The sequence below is a fragment of the Puma concolor genome, chromosome B3, assembly GCF_028749965.1.
Source record: "Puma concolor isolate L17-30 chromosome B3, mPumCon1.1.hap2, whole genome shotgun sequence".
In the NCBI taxonomy this organism is placed as follows: Eukaryota; Metazoa; Chordata; class Mammalia; order Carnivora; family Felidae; genus Puma; species Puma concolor.
In genome coordinates, this window is record NC_141672.1 from 102,640,531 (window position 1) to 102,655,678 (window position 15,148).

General features: G+C 38.0%; 1 protein-coding gene across 1 annotated transcript in view; it reads left to right on the plus strand.

Annotated features, from left to right (window-relative positions):
• The first annotated feature begins 13,440 nt into the window (after positions 1-13,440).
• Positions 13,441-15,148, plus strand: part of AQP9 (aquaporin 9) — a 48,472-nt gene continuing 46,764 nt past the window's right edge. Inside the window, exons 1-2 of the mRNA XM_025920085.2 lie at positions 13,441-13,598; positions 14,344-15,143. Of these exons, the coding sequence (XP_025775870.1) occupies positions 15,033-15,143 (111 nt within the window). The 5' untranslated portion in view covers positions 13,441-13,598; positions 14,344-15,032. The remainder of the gene's footprint in view (positions 13,599-14,343; positions 15,144-15,148) is intronic.

Sequence of the window (15,148 nt, forward strand, 5' to 3'; positions counted from 1 at the left end):
ATAAATAAATTTAAAAAAATAACTTGCCCCAAGTTCCACAGCTGTTGAGTGATGACACGAAGATAGAAACTCAAGCTCCCTTAACTCCACGGCCTACAAATTCAACCCCACACTCTTCTGTCTCTCAAAAGAAGGAATGGTCTCCAGAACTGCTAATGGAGTCATAATCAATGGACAAATGTTCTAGTTCCTTCCACGGATAGATCCCCATGGTAGAAATGAGTGAATCAGGTTACTTTTTGAATCCCCTCCAGGACAAAGTGATAAGGATGAGAGTGCTAGACTACTGGTTGGAGGAGGATTCTGGTTGCTGGAAGCAAGTTATCTGAAGGATAACTTTTTACTTTTCAAGAGTTTCTATACTTTTTCAAGAGTTATCTGAAGGACAGGAGCCAGGGGTGAAAGTCAGGTGGAACACTGGGGACCACCTAAGGAAATAGCAATCCCAAACCAGTTGAACTGAATGGTGAAAAGCTGGTTGAGGAAAACGGAGTATGAAAAGAAGCCAACAAGATGCAGTAATGAGATTCAGGTGGATTTGGAGCCTGCAGCGAGAATCCTCGAGTGTAGAATGGGAAGCAAATCGTTTTTTGAAGGGAGCCAGCCTGCGGGTGGAAGAAGCAATTGTTAAGGTGGCCAGTTCCCCCTGTCCTGATACATATTTCCCCAAGTTGGCTTCTATGAAGACGTGACCACTGAAAAGATGTGTGCAGGTCAACCAAGAGGAGTAACATGGTGGATTTCCACATCACAAACAGTAAACAGGCATGCCATTTATTAGCATCTCCTGCATTTGGTAACTTGAGTCAGGCTTCCAAGGCTTAGTTACATTTGGGAAACATAGTAAAATTAAGTTTTAGATCTATGAAGCTGAAGACAACATCCTGGGTCTCAGTTGATTCCATTCAAAAGACAATCTCCTTTCACAAGAGAGTCATCCTTTCTCTTTAACATCTTTTTAGGGACAAGAAGTTCTAGGAATTCTATGCTCTTAGAGTTCACCCAGTTTGATCATTCATGCATTTATCAAATTTACCAATAATCTATGTAGTTTCTTAATTATCTTGAGATAATGTTGAAGGCCCAGGCTGCTTTCATTGATCTTCATGTGCCCAGCATGATCTTCATTGTACCTAGCACAGTGGCAGGCACTTGTATACTCATAAACTGTTTGCTGAACTGAGCTGACCCAATGTGGACAAGAACAATGTATCATACTATAGACAATACAGGCAATATGCCCAATATGTTTCAGCCAGTGGATAGAAACATATCACTTCACCTTTCTCCATGTACCGAATATAACAGATATTTTAAAATTATACATTAAATGCTCATTTGATAAATATTAAGTGACTGCCATTTTGTTTTAAACTAATTGTAATGTTTTCCTTCATCTTCTTTAGTAGCATACCAAATTTCAACAGTTAAACCCTTTGATATCATAGAACAAACACAAGTAAAAGTGACCTTGCTTTTAGTCAATACACTTTCCCTTAAACAAATTCTCCCTGAGCAAATGTTTGGGTAAACAGAAGATCAATGACCTCAGTTCATAGAGGTCATGAAAATCATGGAGTCAAAGATCCCTTCACTGATCACACATTAGTCATGACTATGTTCAATTCAGATGATTCAGTTCAAAATGGAGTTGACTTTAAATTTGTTTCTGTAATGCTTATGTGATTATTAATTAATTGGTTATTTTTACCAGTTCAACTGTTTAAGCACCTCGGCTACGTGGGGGTTTGATCAATTATTCAGAGATTAATCTGCAAAAGGTCTATATGGGTGGCCACTATCATAGTCTCCAAATTCTTTGTACTAAGCTAAAAGATGTTTAGAGGTATTCTGAGACTGTATTTCCACTGAGAAATACAGTATGTCAAAACACACTCTTAACTTACTACCAAGGACGAAAGCTTTGCTACCAGTGGCATATTTTGCAATGAGTTCCTAGATAATGATCTATTGGAAACTATAATTTATTTTAAAATTTCAAGAGATCATTATATTTTTCATCAGCCAACAAGTTAAATTTTAAAAAATTAAAAAATTTTTGAAAATCCACCTTTACTGAATTCAGGACATGAGGGAAACTTACCTCCCATGTGTGCCTCAGTGGCTCATGGGAGTCTCCTATGGAGAGAGCTCCAGGATGTTGTTTAGCTTGGGACACCACATCTTCTCTGAGGGTCAGGTAAAGGTCACTCTCTACTTAAACCCTTTACTTAATCTCTTTACTGGAAGGGCATCAGTGATCATTGCTGTTTCTCCCCATTGTGCTACAACAAATATAAAGTTAGAGGAGGATTACCCTGAAAAGAGCCCTGAAAATAGATATTTGTGTCCTCTGGCTTAATGGAACAGTTAGAATTAAAATTTGTGGAGAAGCTTCTGAAAGGAAAGTCCTCTGATGGAGCACTTCATACATATAACTGACAATACAACCAATTGAAAGAGTATTAGCTATGGGCTAGAACAAGAAGGAACACCCCAGGTTCTCAGGACTATATGGAGAGCACACTAGTCTATTAAGTAGCAACCAGTAGGCATTTGGGGGTGTCCACTGGTAGAGTGTGAAAAGCAGGCAATGGACTCCTATCCCAATTGCTGAGAGATTTGGGGGCTCTTCAACGTCTTTCTCAGGATTTCGTGTCCAGCATCCTTGCTAGTGGGGGGTGAGGGTTGCATGGACTTCCAGGGGAATGGCATCTTTGTGGGACGTGTGACTCCTCACCCTGATCCCCAACTTGATGAAGAATTAGGCTTCTGAAATACTAAAGTTGCAGTTATAATAGTAACGGAGCTATATACAGTTGTTGTTGCTAATGCACTTTCAGGAGGGCACCTGCTTTTGTTTTTGCGGTTCTGGAGATGAATTGGTACAAGATCATTCTCAGTCTTTGTGATCAGCTTTGTGTGATTGAGAGATGCATGTGGCTGCGGGGTGGAGTCGACCAGACCAAGTGGCACTTGCCAAGCCCTTAGCCTCAGCCTCATTCTCGCAGGGCTGCAATTCTACCCGAGAAACCTTTTCCCAATTATAGCGTGTTCATTCTATGAAATAGCATACTTGTAAAGAAACTAGGAAAGGTTGAATGAAAACCTCCCCATAAGCCAAAATCTTTCCGTTTGTGGCAAAATCAGATTTCTCTGTTGTGTCCAAGCAATGGCAGAAGTGCATTGGATCCAGAGTCCAAAGTTTCAGATTTGAATCCTCACTGTTTCACTAACTACATGGTTTGGGACAGGTCACTGCACTTTCTTGGGCTTCAGTTTCTTCAATTGAAAGTGAGGATTCTCTTCTCTCCCTAATTACACATGTGTTTATTCAAAGATTGCATACCATAGGCATACCAGGTGCGGGGTATCTAACATAGCATAGTTTCTAACCTTCTGAGCATTGGCATAGTATAAGAGACAGGCCAAGTCACAAAAATTTGTAATTTATATTTTACTTTACATGCTGGTTTTGAGGTAAAAATAAATGATTTATGCAAATGCTTGATAAAATGTGAAAAGCTATTTTAAAAAAGGGCCAGCAACCTGCCCATACTACATTCTCCATAAATACTTATTAAATTTTACTTCTATGATGATCATTTTGTTGTGAGACAATTTGTGTGTCTGGTAAAGACAGACTTACAGGTTTTCCTGATTCATGAGATTTTACATTTTATATTTTACAGGACCACCTTGATGTGACTCTGTAATCTCTCTTATTCTTTCCCAAAGTCTCACCCACCTCTCATCAACCTCTAAGACACACAGTTCCTTACCTCACTCCTGAAGCCTCGTGACTAAGCTATCTTGACTCATAGATAGGGTGAGTCTCAGGACATGAGACAGGATAGGATAGAGGTTCTGTTGTGCACATTACTGGTCAATTTTAAGTTGAACATTTAAAAGTTTGTTTCTCTCCTGAAGCCAAGAGCACACCTTATACACTGTATGTTAGCTAACTTGACAATAAATTACATTAAAAAGGTAAAAATAAAAAAAAATGAAAGAAATAAAAGTTTTTCTTGGGTCATGTGAAAATATCTCTGTACCATGGTGGCTGGATAAAAATGGCTCCATTGGAATGCCATTTAAGTGAGAATATTTCTGAAAGGAAGGACCACTGGGAAATTTAAATATCACAGCACACAATATAAGCTAGACACATTTCAACACGTTAACATTGGAATTAATTTTGAAAACTGTTTCCAAGTTTTATTTTAGTGTGAAGCATTTTCAAAGCATTTCATGCCATGAAAATCTTTTTGAAAAAGCATATTTATTTATATGACACATGTTTACTATACTAAACCTTTTAGGCCATAGCAAGTAACATAAAAAATTGTTGTTACTTTTGAAGAGTTTATCACCCATATGGGGAGGAAAAAAACACATGCATATATACACATATACACACACACAGATAGGAAGGGTTAAGAAACTGTATATGTTTAAGACTGAAGTGAGCAATTTATACCACGAGTGGTAGAGGCATTTGATTATGGGATATTTCACTGTTCAGTGGAATTGTGAGGAAGCGTTCATAAATGAGTTAGAAAGAGGGCTTGACCTTCAAAAGAAGAGACGAATAAGATTTGGACAAGAAGAGAGGCAGAGAATGGGCATTCCAGATGAAAGGATAGACCACAAGCAAGGACTCGTAGGCAGAAATAAACAAATCAATTAAAAGACCTCAGGAAGCAACAGATGTTGGCGAGGATGCAGAGAAGGGGAACACTTTTGCACTGTTGGGAATGCAAACTGGTGCAGCCACTCTGGGAAACAGTATGGAGGTTTCTCAAAAAATTAAGAATAAAACTACCTTACGACCCAGCAATTGCACTACTAGGTATTTATTCAAATACCTGGTTTGAAGGGGCACATGCACCCCAATGTTTATAGCAGTGCTGTCAACAATAGCCAAATTATGAAAAGAGCTGAAATGTCCATTGACTGATGAATGGATAAAGAAGATGTGGTATTTATATATACATATACATACACACATATATATATGTACATGTATATATATATATATACATATATATATATACATATATAAATATACGTATATGTATATATACATACACACACATACAGTGGAATATTACTTGGCAATAAAAATATGAAATCTTGCCATTTGACACAACATAGATGTAACTAGAGTGGGTGGGGGGATGGGCTAAATGGGGGATGGGCATTAAGGAGGACACTCGTGATGAGCACTGGATGTTATATGTAAGTGACGAATCACTGGGTTCTACACCCGAAACCAATACTACATTGTATGTTAACTATCTTGAATTTAAATAAATAAATTCAAAGAAAAGAAAGGAGCAATGCATTTTGTGGGAACTATATGGGCTCTTCTGGATAAAATGGAGTGAATCATGTTGGGGATATTGATGTATATATTTGGGGAGATGAAGACCTTAACTGTCAGTCTAGGGAGTTTGGATTTTACCCCTTAGAGAATGGGGAATCCATGAGTTTTAGGGAAGGGAATGTTGTAATGAAATCATGATTTTAAAAGATTCCTCTCTCAAGGATGTACAAGGTGAGTCAGTGAGGAGAGGGAAGCAGGGAGCTCATTTTTTTCTATTATTTTCAATGCTATTTTATTTTTTCTCTTTATTAATAAAACAGATATAAAGTATGAAAATCCATGATACAGTGAACATCTATTAAGCCACTTCCCAGTTTATGATGAGCAATAGGACCATCACCTGACAGTCCCTTGTGTGGTTCCTCACATCTGTCTGTTCTCCCACTGCTTGATAGGTAACCTCTATCTTGAGCTTGTTGTTTATCATCTCTTTATATTTCTTCACAGATCTACCACCTAAGTTTGGTCCCTAAAAATATGTTGAACAATTTTGTATGGAAATGAAAATAAATTAATCAGTAAACCTAAAGAAATAAATAAGAACAGTAAAAGAAATTTATATAAATCAGGAGAAATATATGAAGAAAAATAAGAAACTTTTATTTTATTTATTAATTTGTTGTTTTAATTTAAATTTTAGTTAATATACAGCACAGTATTGGTTTCACAAGTATAATTCAGTGATTCATCACTTACTTAACACCCAGTGCTCATCACAAGTGCCCTCCTTAATACCCATCACCCATCTAGCCCACCTCCGACCCAGCACTCCACCAGCAACTCTCAATTTGTTCTCTGTATTTAAGAGTCTCTTATGGTTTGCCTCCCTCTCTGTTTTTATCTTATTTTTCTTTCCCTTCCCCTATGTTCATCTGTTTTGTTTCTTAAATTCCACATATGAGTGAAATCAAATGATATTTGTCTTTCTCTGACTAACTTACTTTCCTTAGCATAATACATTCTAGCTCCATCCACATTGTTGCAAATGGCAAGATTTCATTCAGAAACTAGTTGAGTTTAAATAACAGAAAATAATTGACAAACAAAATCAAGTCATGCTTCTTCAAATATAACAGTAAAAATAGTACACTTCTGGCAACTGAGACCAGTGAGAAAAGAGAGGAAAGTAAATAGTACTTGAAATGAAAAAAGATGCTTCAAAATTATATGATGTGTCTGTGTTAATTTTGAAAATCTATATTAAATAAAAGAATGTATAGAAAAGCATAACTGACCAAAACACTTAAGACATATAACAACAGTAACTGTGATAAATACTCAAAGATCTACTACCCAAAAAGGAGCTTGGCTCATATTTGTATATAAATGGAGCCTATCATTTTTTTAGGGAACAGATATCTATTGGATTATTTAACGTTTATTTATTTTTGGGACAGAGAGAGACAGAGCATGAACGGGCGAGGGGCAGAGAGAGAGGGAGACACAGAATCGGAAACAGGCTCCAGGCTCTGAGCCATCAGCCCAGAGCCCGACGCGGGGCTCGAACTCACGGACCGCGAGATCGTGACCTGGCTGAAGTCGGACGCTTAACCGACTGCGCCACCCAGGCGCCCCTCTATTGGATTATTTAAACAGTTTCATAGAATAGAGAAATATGGAAATCTTTCCAGTTTATTTGTTTATGGAGAGTATTAGTCTGACATAAAGTCTGACAAATAAAACACAAATCACCTATTTATCATTTTAATGGTGAATATCCAAGTCCAAAAGAGTAATCAAAACCTAAATTTTGGAAAATTAAATTTAGCAGTACATGTATATGTGTATCATGACAAGTTTAGGGGTCTTTAAGGAATGCAAGGTCATTTTAACAGAACATTCAAAATATAGTATGATTAATTAATGATATAATGATTAACAGAATAATTTTTTAAATGCAATTTCATCATTAAATATTCAGAAGACATTTGATGAAACCCACTATCCATTCCTGTTTTTAAAATAACATTTCTTAGTAAATTTTTAAGAAGTCTTAGTATGATAAATGAAGAACATGAAGCAATGAATGGTACAATCAAGGCATTGTCTTTAAACTTAGAAACAATACAAGGATGCCTGTTCTCATTATTTAAAAAAAAATTTTTTTTTTAATGTTTATTTATTTTTGAGAGAGACAGAGACAGAATGCGAGTGCGTTAGGGGCAGAGAGAGAGGGAGACACAGAATCCAAAGCAGGCTCCAGGCTCTGAGCTGTCAGCACAGAGCCCGACAGGGGGCTTGAACTCACCAGCTGTGAGATCATGACCCGAGCTGAGGTCGGACGCTCAACTGACCGAGCCACCCAGGCGCCCCTGCCTGTTCTCATTATTATGATTCAATATTTTTGCAATGACTTCTGCCCATACTATAAAGCAAGAAAAAGAAATAAATAGTAATATTAAAAAGGAAAAGAGTGAATGATGATTATTTATACTTCATTTATATTCTACCTGTTTAATTAGAAGCCTAGTTTCCCCAAAGATTATAGTATGGGTGTCTATAATATTTGGGGCTATAAGCTTCCCTGTTCATGTCCAAGAGATGATAGAGAACTGGGTAGAGAATTGGGCAGAGGATTCCTACAGCTTTCAAAGAATTGAAGAATTCCTTTTCAAAGCCCTAGAAAGCTTCCCCTCAAATTTTTTGGCCCAAATTAAATGACATTATTATTCCTGAACTAGGCATGGTTTTGAGGGTGGGAAAATGATTCTGATAGGCTTAGACTCATCAGTGTTTACCTTTAAACCCGAGTATAACTAATCTTTGACCCAAAGCCTATAATTGCATAGAATAAAAAGAAGATACCCAAATGAAAATCTGGTACTATTAGAAAAAGGATTTAATAGATGCCAAGTAGGCAACTAACAATTTTCACTACAATATCAACTAGAAACCTATGTAAAACTATAAGAAAGTTCATTAGGATAGACAGTTAAAAGATATATACACAGAAATAAGGTTTTGCTTGCAATGGTCAGTTAGAAAATAGAATAAAATAAGGGATTCCATCCTTACTCCAAAAATAAATATAACTAAGTATCAAATAAACTTAAGAATTTACAAGACCCAATGGAGAATGTGTACAATGTAATTTTGCTTGAGAACATAAAAAAGATGAATAGAGAGATGGGAGTTATATTTCTGAACGGGAAAATTCACATTATAACTTTATCTATAATGTTAATGCTTTCTCATTAATGGTGGGAGAAGATGGAACTTAAAAAATGATTCTAAATTATTCTAAAGTTCACCTAGCTAATAAATATTTGAAAATAATATTGAGGAGGGTAACTTCTCTAACCAGAAAAACATTAAAAGCATAGTAGGACTAGAGTAATTAAAAAAATCACAATTTTATGTTAGGGAATTTTTTATATATAGATGAAGTTTCAAGTCAAATTGTGTTGGAAAACTTGTCAAAATAGTTGGGAAATATATTAGAGTCCTACCTTATGCCATACATCATAATCTAGAAAAATTTTAAATTTAAGTGTGAAAAGAAAATCATGAAAACACTGGAAAAATATAGGACAAAGTTTAGTATTTTTGTAATTTTGGTGTAGATCAGGTCTTTATTAAAATAAATAACAAAGTTGGAAACCATACAGAAAAAGGTATATAGACTTGAGTATATAAATTTTCTAAACTATATAACAACCAAATACCATCATAAGTTAAAGATAAATGAGTAACTGGAAAATATATGTGGAAAATATATGTGGAAAATGATTTGCCACATATAATATATAAAATATTTATATCCTATATTGTAAAGAGTGACAAAAATTAATAAATAGCTGCACCTGAGTGGCTCAGTCAGTTAAGTGTAGACTCTTGATTTCGGCTTGAGTCATAATTTCATAGTTGTGAGATTGAGTCCCATGTCGGACTTTGTGCTGAGCATGGAGCCTGCTTAGGATTCTCCCTCTCTCTACCCTTCTGTTGCTTGTTTCTCTCTCTCTCTCTCTCTCTCTCTCTCTCTCAAAAATAAATAAATAAACAGTTAAAAAATTAATAAATAAAATTAAACACTATATTGAAAATTGGGTAGAGCACTTGTTGGGATGAGCACTGGGTGTTTCTGGAAACCAATGTGACAATAAATTATATTAAAAAAAGAAAATTGGGTAGAGGTCAAAAATATAAAATTTATAAAAGATTCAGTACAAATAGCTAACACGTGAAAGATGCTTGACCTCACCAGTAACCAAATAAGTGCATATTAGTACAGTACCATGTCTTAACTATTGGGAAAAGATTGAAAGGATTTATATTGACCAATATTGAAAAGAATGGGAGCAATCGGTACTTTTAAAACACTTGATATATGCATATTCTTTGATTAGTAAATAATTTAACTTCAAGGAAGTTGTACTAAGAGGTACATAAGTATTTACATAAGTATGTTCATTTAATGGGGGAAAATTGGAACATCTGTCTATCAAAAGGAGCTTGTTACGTTATGGCATATTTATACAATGTAATATTATGTAGTCATTAAAAAGATGAGTTATACACTGGCATAGAAAGATGAGCAAAATATTGTAAGTGGAAAAAAGCCCTACAAACCTAGTATTAGGGGAAAAAAATTTATATATATCTACTGAAAAAAAAATTCTGGAGAGCTATAGTTTAACCTGCGGTTGAATATAACCATAGGGGTAATCTCTGAGGGCTGGGATTATGAGACATTTGTATGTTTTAATTTAAGTACTTCTGAATTAGTTTTATTTTTTCAATGTAACATGATTTTATGCTTGAGGGGAACTGGTTATTTCTTCCCCCAGATAGAAAAGAAAGAATGTGGAGAAAACCAATGAAATGGTTGCTGTGAACTGCTTGTTTATGTCTCCCCTGCCCCCACCCCACAAATTCATATGTTAAAGCCCTAGTCCTCAATGTGGTAGTATTCAGAGGTGGGGCCTTCAGGAGGAAATTGATTTTGAATGAAGTCCTGGGAGTGGAGTTCCTATCATGGGATTGGTGCCCTAAAAAAGGGATAGAGAGGTAGGAGGTCTCTCTGCCATGCGTGGATACAAGAAGGTGGCTGTCTACAAACCTGAACATGTGTCCTCACCCAAACCCGACCATACCAGCACCCTAATTTCAGTCTTTCTGTAGTGGCTCCAACTAACTAAAAACAGAATTTGAGACAGAACAACTGGGAAGGGATGCTTTTCAGAATAGGTAAGACCAAAAGTTGTTTGTAGGCCCTGTGAAAGAAACTACTGGGGAAAAGAGATAGGGAGTGTGAGGAGATTATTAGTCAACTGCCATCCTAGAGGGGCTAGAATAGCATAGCAACCTCGGGCTAATGGTAGAAAGAAGGAAAGGAAAAGAGGACAACACACATAAAAGCAGGACAATTTTTTGAGGAGGGGAGGCACAAAAGGTATGATAGCTATTAAGCCCATTTTTCCCCCTCAATGGATTGGGAGAAAAGTTTATCAGCTGAGCAGGATGTTTGGGACAGCTATCTGGAGGGGCGTACTGCTGCTGCCTGAAATGAGGCAAGGTGTCTGAGTCATCAGCTATATGTTATGAGATTCCTGAACTCCATCCCAGATCTACCAAAGCATACTCTCTGAAGGTGGGTGATCCTAATGCACACTAAAATCTGGAACCTTTGAAATAAAAGGGCAACTAAGATTATGTACCCACCGCTGATGACAGATCACAATGATCTTAAATAGGGTCAACCAATACATTAATATGATGATCTCCAGCTTCATTCAGTAGCCTGGGAAGGGAGTACTTGAGAAAAACAGGTGGCTAGGTTATACTCAGAGTTGGGCTTTGGTAATGTGGATGTGGAAGAAAGTCAATGTGCCAGTGGAGCCTGAGATACTGGTAAGTGCATTGTTAACCTGGATGATCATGAGGTTAAGGATGGGTGGAGAAGAAGGAGCTGAGGGACTGAGTCCAAGAGGATGTTCCACACATTTGTGAAAGACAGTGGGTGAAATGTGAGAACTCGAAGTTTTAGTCAGCGAGGTATGTCTTGGTGTGAAAGGTTCTGAAAGGGAAGATGGTAACACATCCCAACAATAGCCATCAAAGGGCTTCTCAACGAAAGTGGAGATAAAGTTGGCCAAGTAGAAGAGGTTGGGGAAATGAGGTGAGAGTGTGAGATAATTTTCCTTATGAACACCAGACTTGTTGAATCCCATCAGTGGAACCAAAATGGTTACTCAGGGTACAACCAGATAGGGAAGAAGAGAACGTTGGGGTCAGGGAGTGACAGAGTCAGGAGGATCTAAAAGAGCTGGGGAGGCTAGCCCTGGAGAGTCAGCATGGCAATGCATCTCAGGGATTATGATTCTAGAAGTCTTGGCAGAAGGAGGAGTCAATATGTTGGCAATGGATAGTGACCTCTCAGATGTCCACGTGGTGATAGCTGTAATTTTAGTTCAATGCTTTGCATATGCTCCTATTTTACTATATGCTGTACTCACTTGGAAGTCTTTGTCACTTAGACTATACTAGAGATCTGTGTTCCTAATTTTTGAATCCCCTGTGTCTGACACATGGTATACTCAGTAAAACCAAATGAGTGAGTGAATGAATGAATGAAAACTAAGCAGCCGCATATTTCTAATAGGAACTTTGGTGTGAGGGTGCAAACAGGAATGTGAGTTACGTTCACTGTGAAGTTAGTAGTTCTTGGTGATGAAAGTGAAAGTGTGACTTTTCTGAAAGGAGAATAAAAGACATAACAAAGATTCCATTCTCCTCTCCCTGAGCATGAAGTGTTCAGCACCACAAACTCAGCCTCTGCTTTCTTCAAATTCTCCCCCTAGGCAACCTCACCTTATTCTTGGCTTCAGTGATCACATCTATGAACACACAGACCTTTCCTCTGAACCAAATTATTTCCCACTTACCATCTTCTCTCCAAAGCACTAGAGAGCCCCTAAGGCTTAATTGGCACAAGCAGAAGTCATGATCTTCCATGGCAATCCTCGTCTTTTTCTAGTGTTCCTCTCCCATTACTTAGCACCTCTTTCTCCAGCAAGCCAGGGACCCAATGATCAACTTTGCTGCATCCCTCTCCTCACCTTCCATATCCAAATCACCAAGTTCTTCCAATTTTAATATACAAAGAACTCTTGAATCCTTCCATGTCTCTCCCTATCAAAGCCACACCCAGTGCTGAAATTCTGTAATATCCCCCAGTGGGTCTACATATGACCACTTCAGGCACCCTCAAATCCCCTTTCCACCACATAACCTGGTTGATTTTTTTTAAATGTTTATTCTTGAGAGAGAGAGAGAGCATGCATGCATGAGCAGAGGAGGGGCAGAGAGAGAGGGAGACACAGAATCCAAAGCAGGCTCCAGACTCTGAGCTGTCAACACAGAGCCTGACACTCAAACTCACAAACTGTGAGATCATGACCTGAGCTGAAGTCAGACGCTCAACCAAATGAGCCACCCAGGAGCCCCCACGTTGATTTTTTTTTAAACTCAAATTGGTGGTGTTGTGTTCTCACTTAAACCACATTCATGGCTTATCATTGCTTTGCCCTGAATATGATTTATAGGGCTCAGGATGTATGGTCTGACTCCCACCTATGGCTTCAGGGTCTTTTTGCACCATGTTCCTTCATTGTCCCTGGGAGCCAGCTAGTAGGTTGGCCAGAACATCATACTGTTCCCACCCCCACTGCCCAAGGCCATTGAACATGCACTTCCCCCACTTCAGGTAGTGAAGCCCTACACTTCCTTCTGATCTCAGCTCGGACATGATTTCCTTAGAGAAGCCATCAGAGATACCTCCATTGAAGTGAAATCCCCCTCTTTTATTCGCTCATAGAAGTATGTCTTATATCTTTATAGCATACATCTCAATTATGATTTCATATTTCTGTGTGTATGATTGTTTCACTATGCCTGTCTTCCTCATTAGACTCTAAGCTCTGTAAAGGACAAGAACTATGTGTGCTTTGCTAAATGCAGTGCTTGGCACATAATGAGTATGCTATAAATATTTCTTAGATGAGTGAATAAACAGACCAAAGAACACCCTTGTATGATATTAGTTGTAGTCACAGCAATAAAGTCCTGTTTCTCTGGTTCATCTACTGGGACTTTGGAATAGTGTGGTCACAAGTAATCCTTCTGGACAATGGTATCCATGATAACTTAACCAAGAATTAAAGCCAAAATGCTACATTCCTGTCCTGGTTCTGCAATGATGTGCCCTCAGGTAAGTTATAATTTCTTTAGGTCTAAACTCTACCTCACCTACAGATTAGGTATCTCCTTCTGTCCTTTGACTCTCAATAGCTGTTTTCACCAGATCTCACCTCCCTCCCTTCCTGCCTGCCTCCTCAGTTGGAAATGACTGTAGGCCTCCTGCAAAGGTAGGGAAAGACCTGAAACAGAGCTGGCTTCTCTGTGGGAGGGTTGGGAGGCAGCACAAAGCGTGGGTACTAATTCCATGGCACTGCCTTGATATTCAAAAACAACTGATGCATTCTATCTCTTCAGACAAACTAGCTTTAAAAAACAAGGCTTAAACATCTGACATGACAGGAAGCTAGTCCTAAACAATTTGTTGCCTACAAGGATGATAATTCATCAAACTTAAATGGCATAACCTAGAAGGATTATTTAGATGTATTTAACTCCTTTCTTGTTTAACTGGCGTGGCATATACTCAGACTGATCTCTTTCTGGCTCAGTGATCTCCAACAGTTTCAAGCTGCTATTGTTTATTTTCTATGAATTTTGCTTAAATATTTCATGGTAAACAGAAGGGAGTAACTAGATTTTCAAACCAGAATCCTCCTTCAGAAGAAAGTCAACAAGTTGCTTTCTCCATCATTTTAATTCTTGGATCCCAGTCTATCCTCAGTAGATGAAACCCAGCCACATTAACCAAGGAGGAGATCCATCCTGTCCTAAAGACTTGCAATGGTCTCTTTGTATGTTTGTTTCTCCATCTCTAGAATGGATGCAGCTGTTCTTACCACCCTGAGGAAGGTGTCATTAAATCACTGGAATTACATTGGAAGAAAACAAGAGGGATTAATCTTGCAGAACAATACATCTGTATTTGCTTCATATTCTCCAACGCACATGAAAAGTTCCTTCAGAAGAGAATGTTTACACTGGATGTATCTGTACCTGATTTGACAATCCCAAACTACACCCCAACCACCCACTTCTGAACAGGGGAAAAAAAAAAAGAAAACAGAAGACTGCAATTGTGTAACATGCAAATCTTCTGGACGGGAGCCCATCGCTGTGGTTTGGCAACACAACCAGCACAACATCTCTTTTCTCATCTCTTGAAGAAAAAAACAAAACAAAACAAAACAAAAACCAACAGAGAAAAAAATACCTTGAGAATAAAGGTAATGATTAATCTATCAGGCACAAAGAGGATCGTTTGGGGGATTTCAGGTTCTAACCTGCTAATTCAAATAAACAACTGTGAACAGGAGATGACAATTTCACCAGAAGAGGATTAAGTCACGGGTTCTAATTGGGACAGTGTTTGTACAGTCAGAGAAGCTCACCAGACATCTCCAGGAATCTGTGAGCAGTTGTCAAAACTTCCATTTTCACGTGCGAGTGAAGTAGGGACCAGAAGAAGCAGGTATTGGTGGAGAGTGGTCCTTGGAGAAGACCCAAGATGCAGCCTGGGAAAGGACGAAAGGGGAAGAGCTTCAAGCAAAGACTGGTCTTGAAGAGCACCTTAGCTAAAGAAACAATCTCTGAGTTCTTGGGCACCTTTATAATGATCGTAAG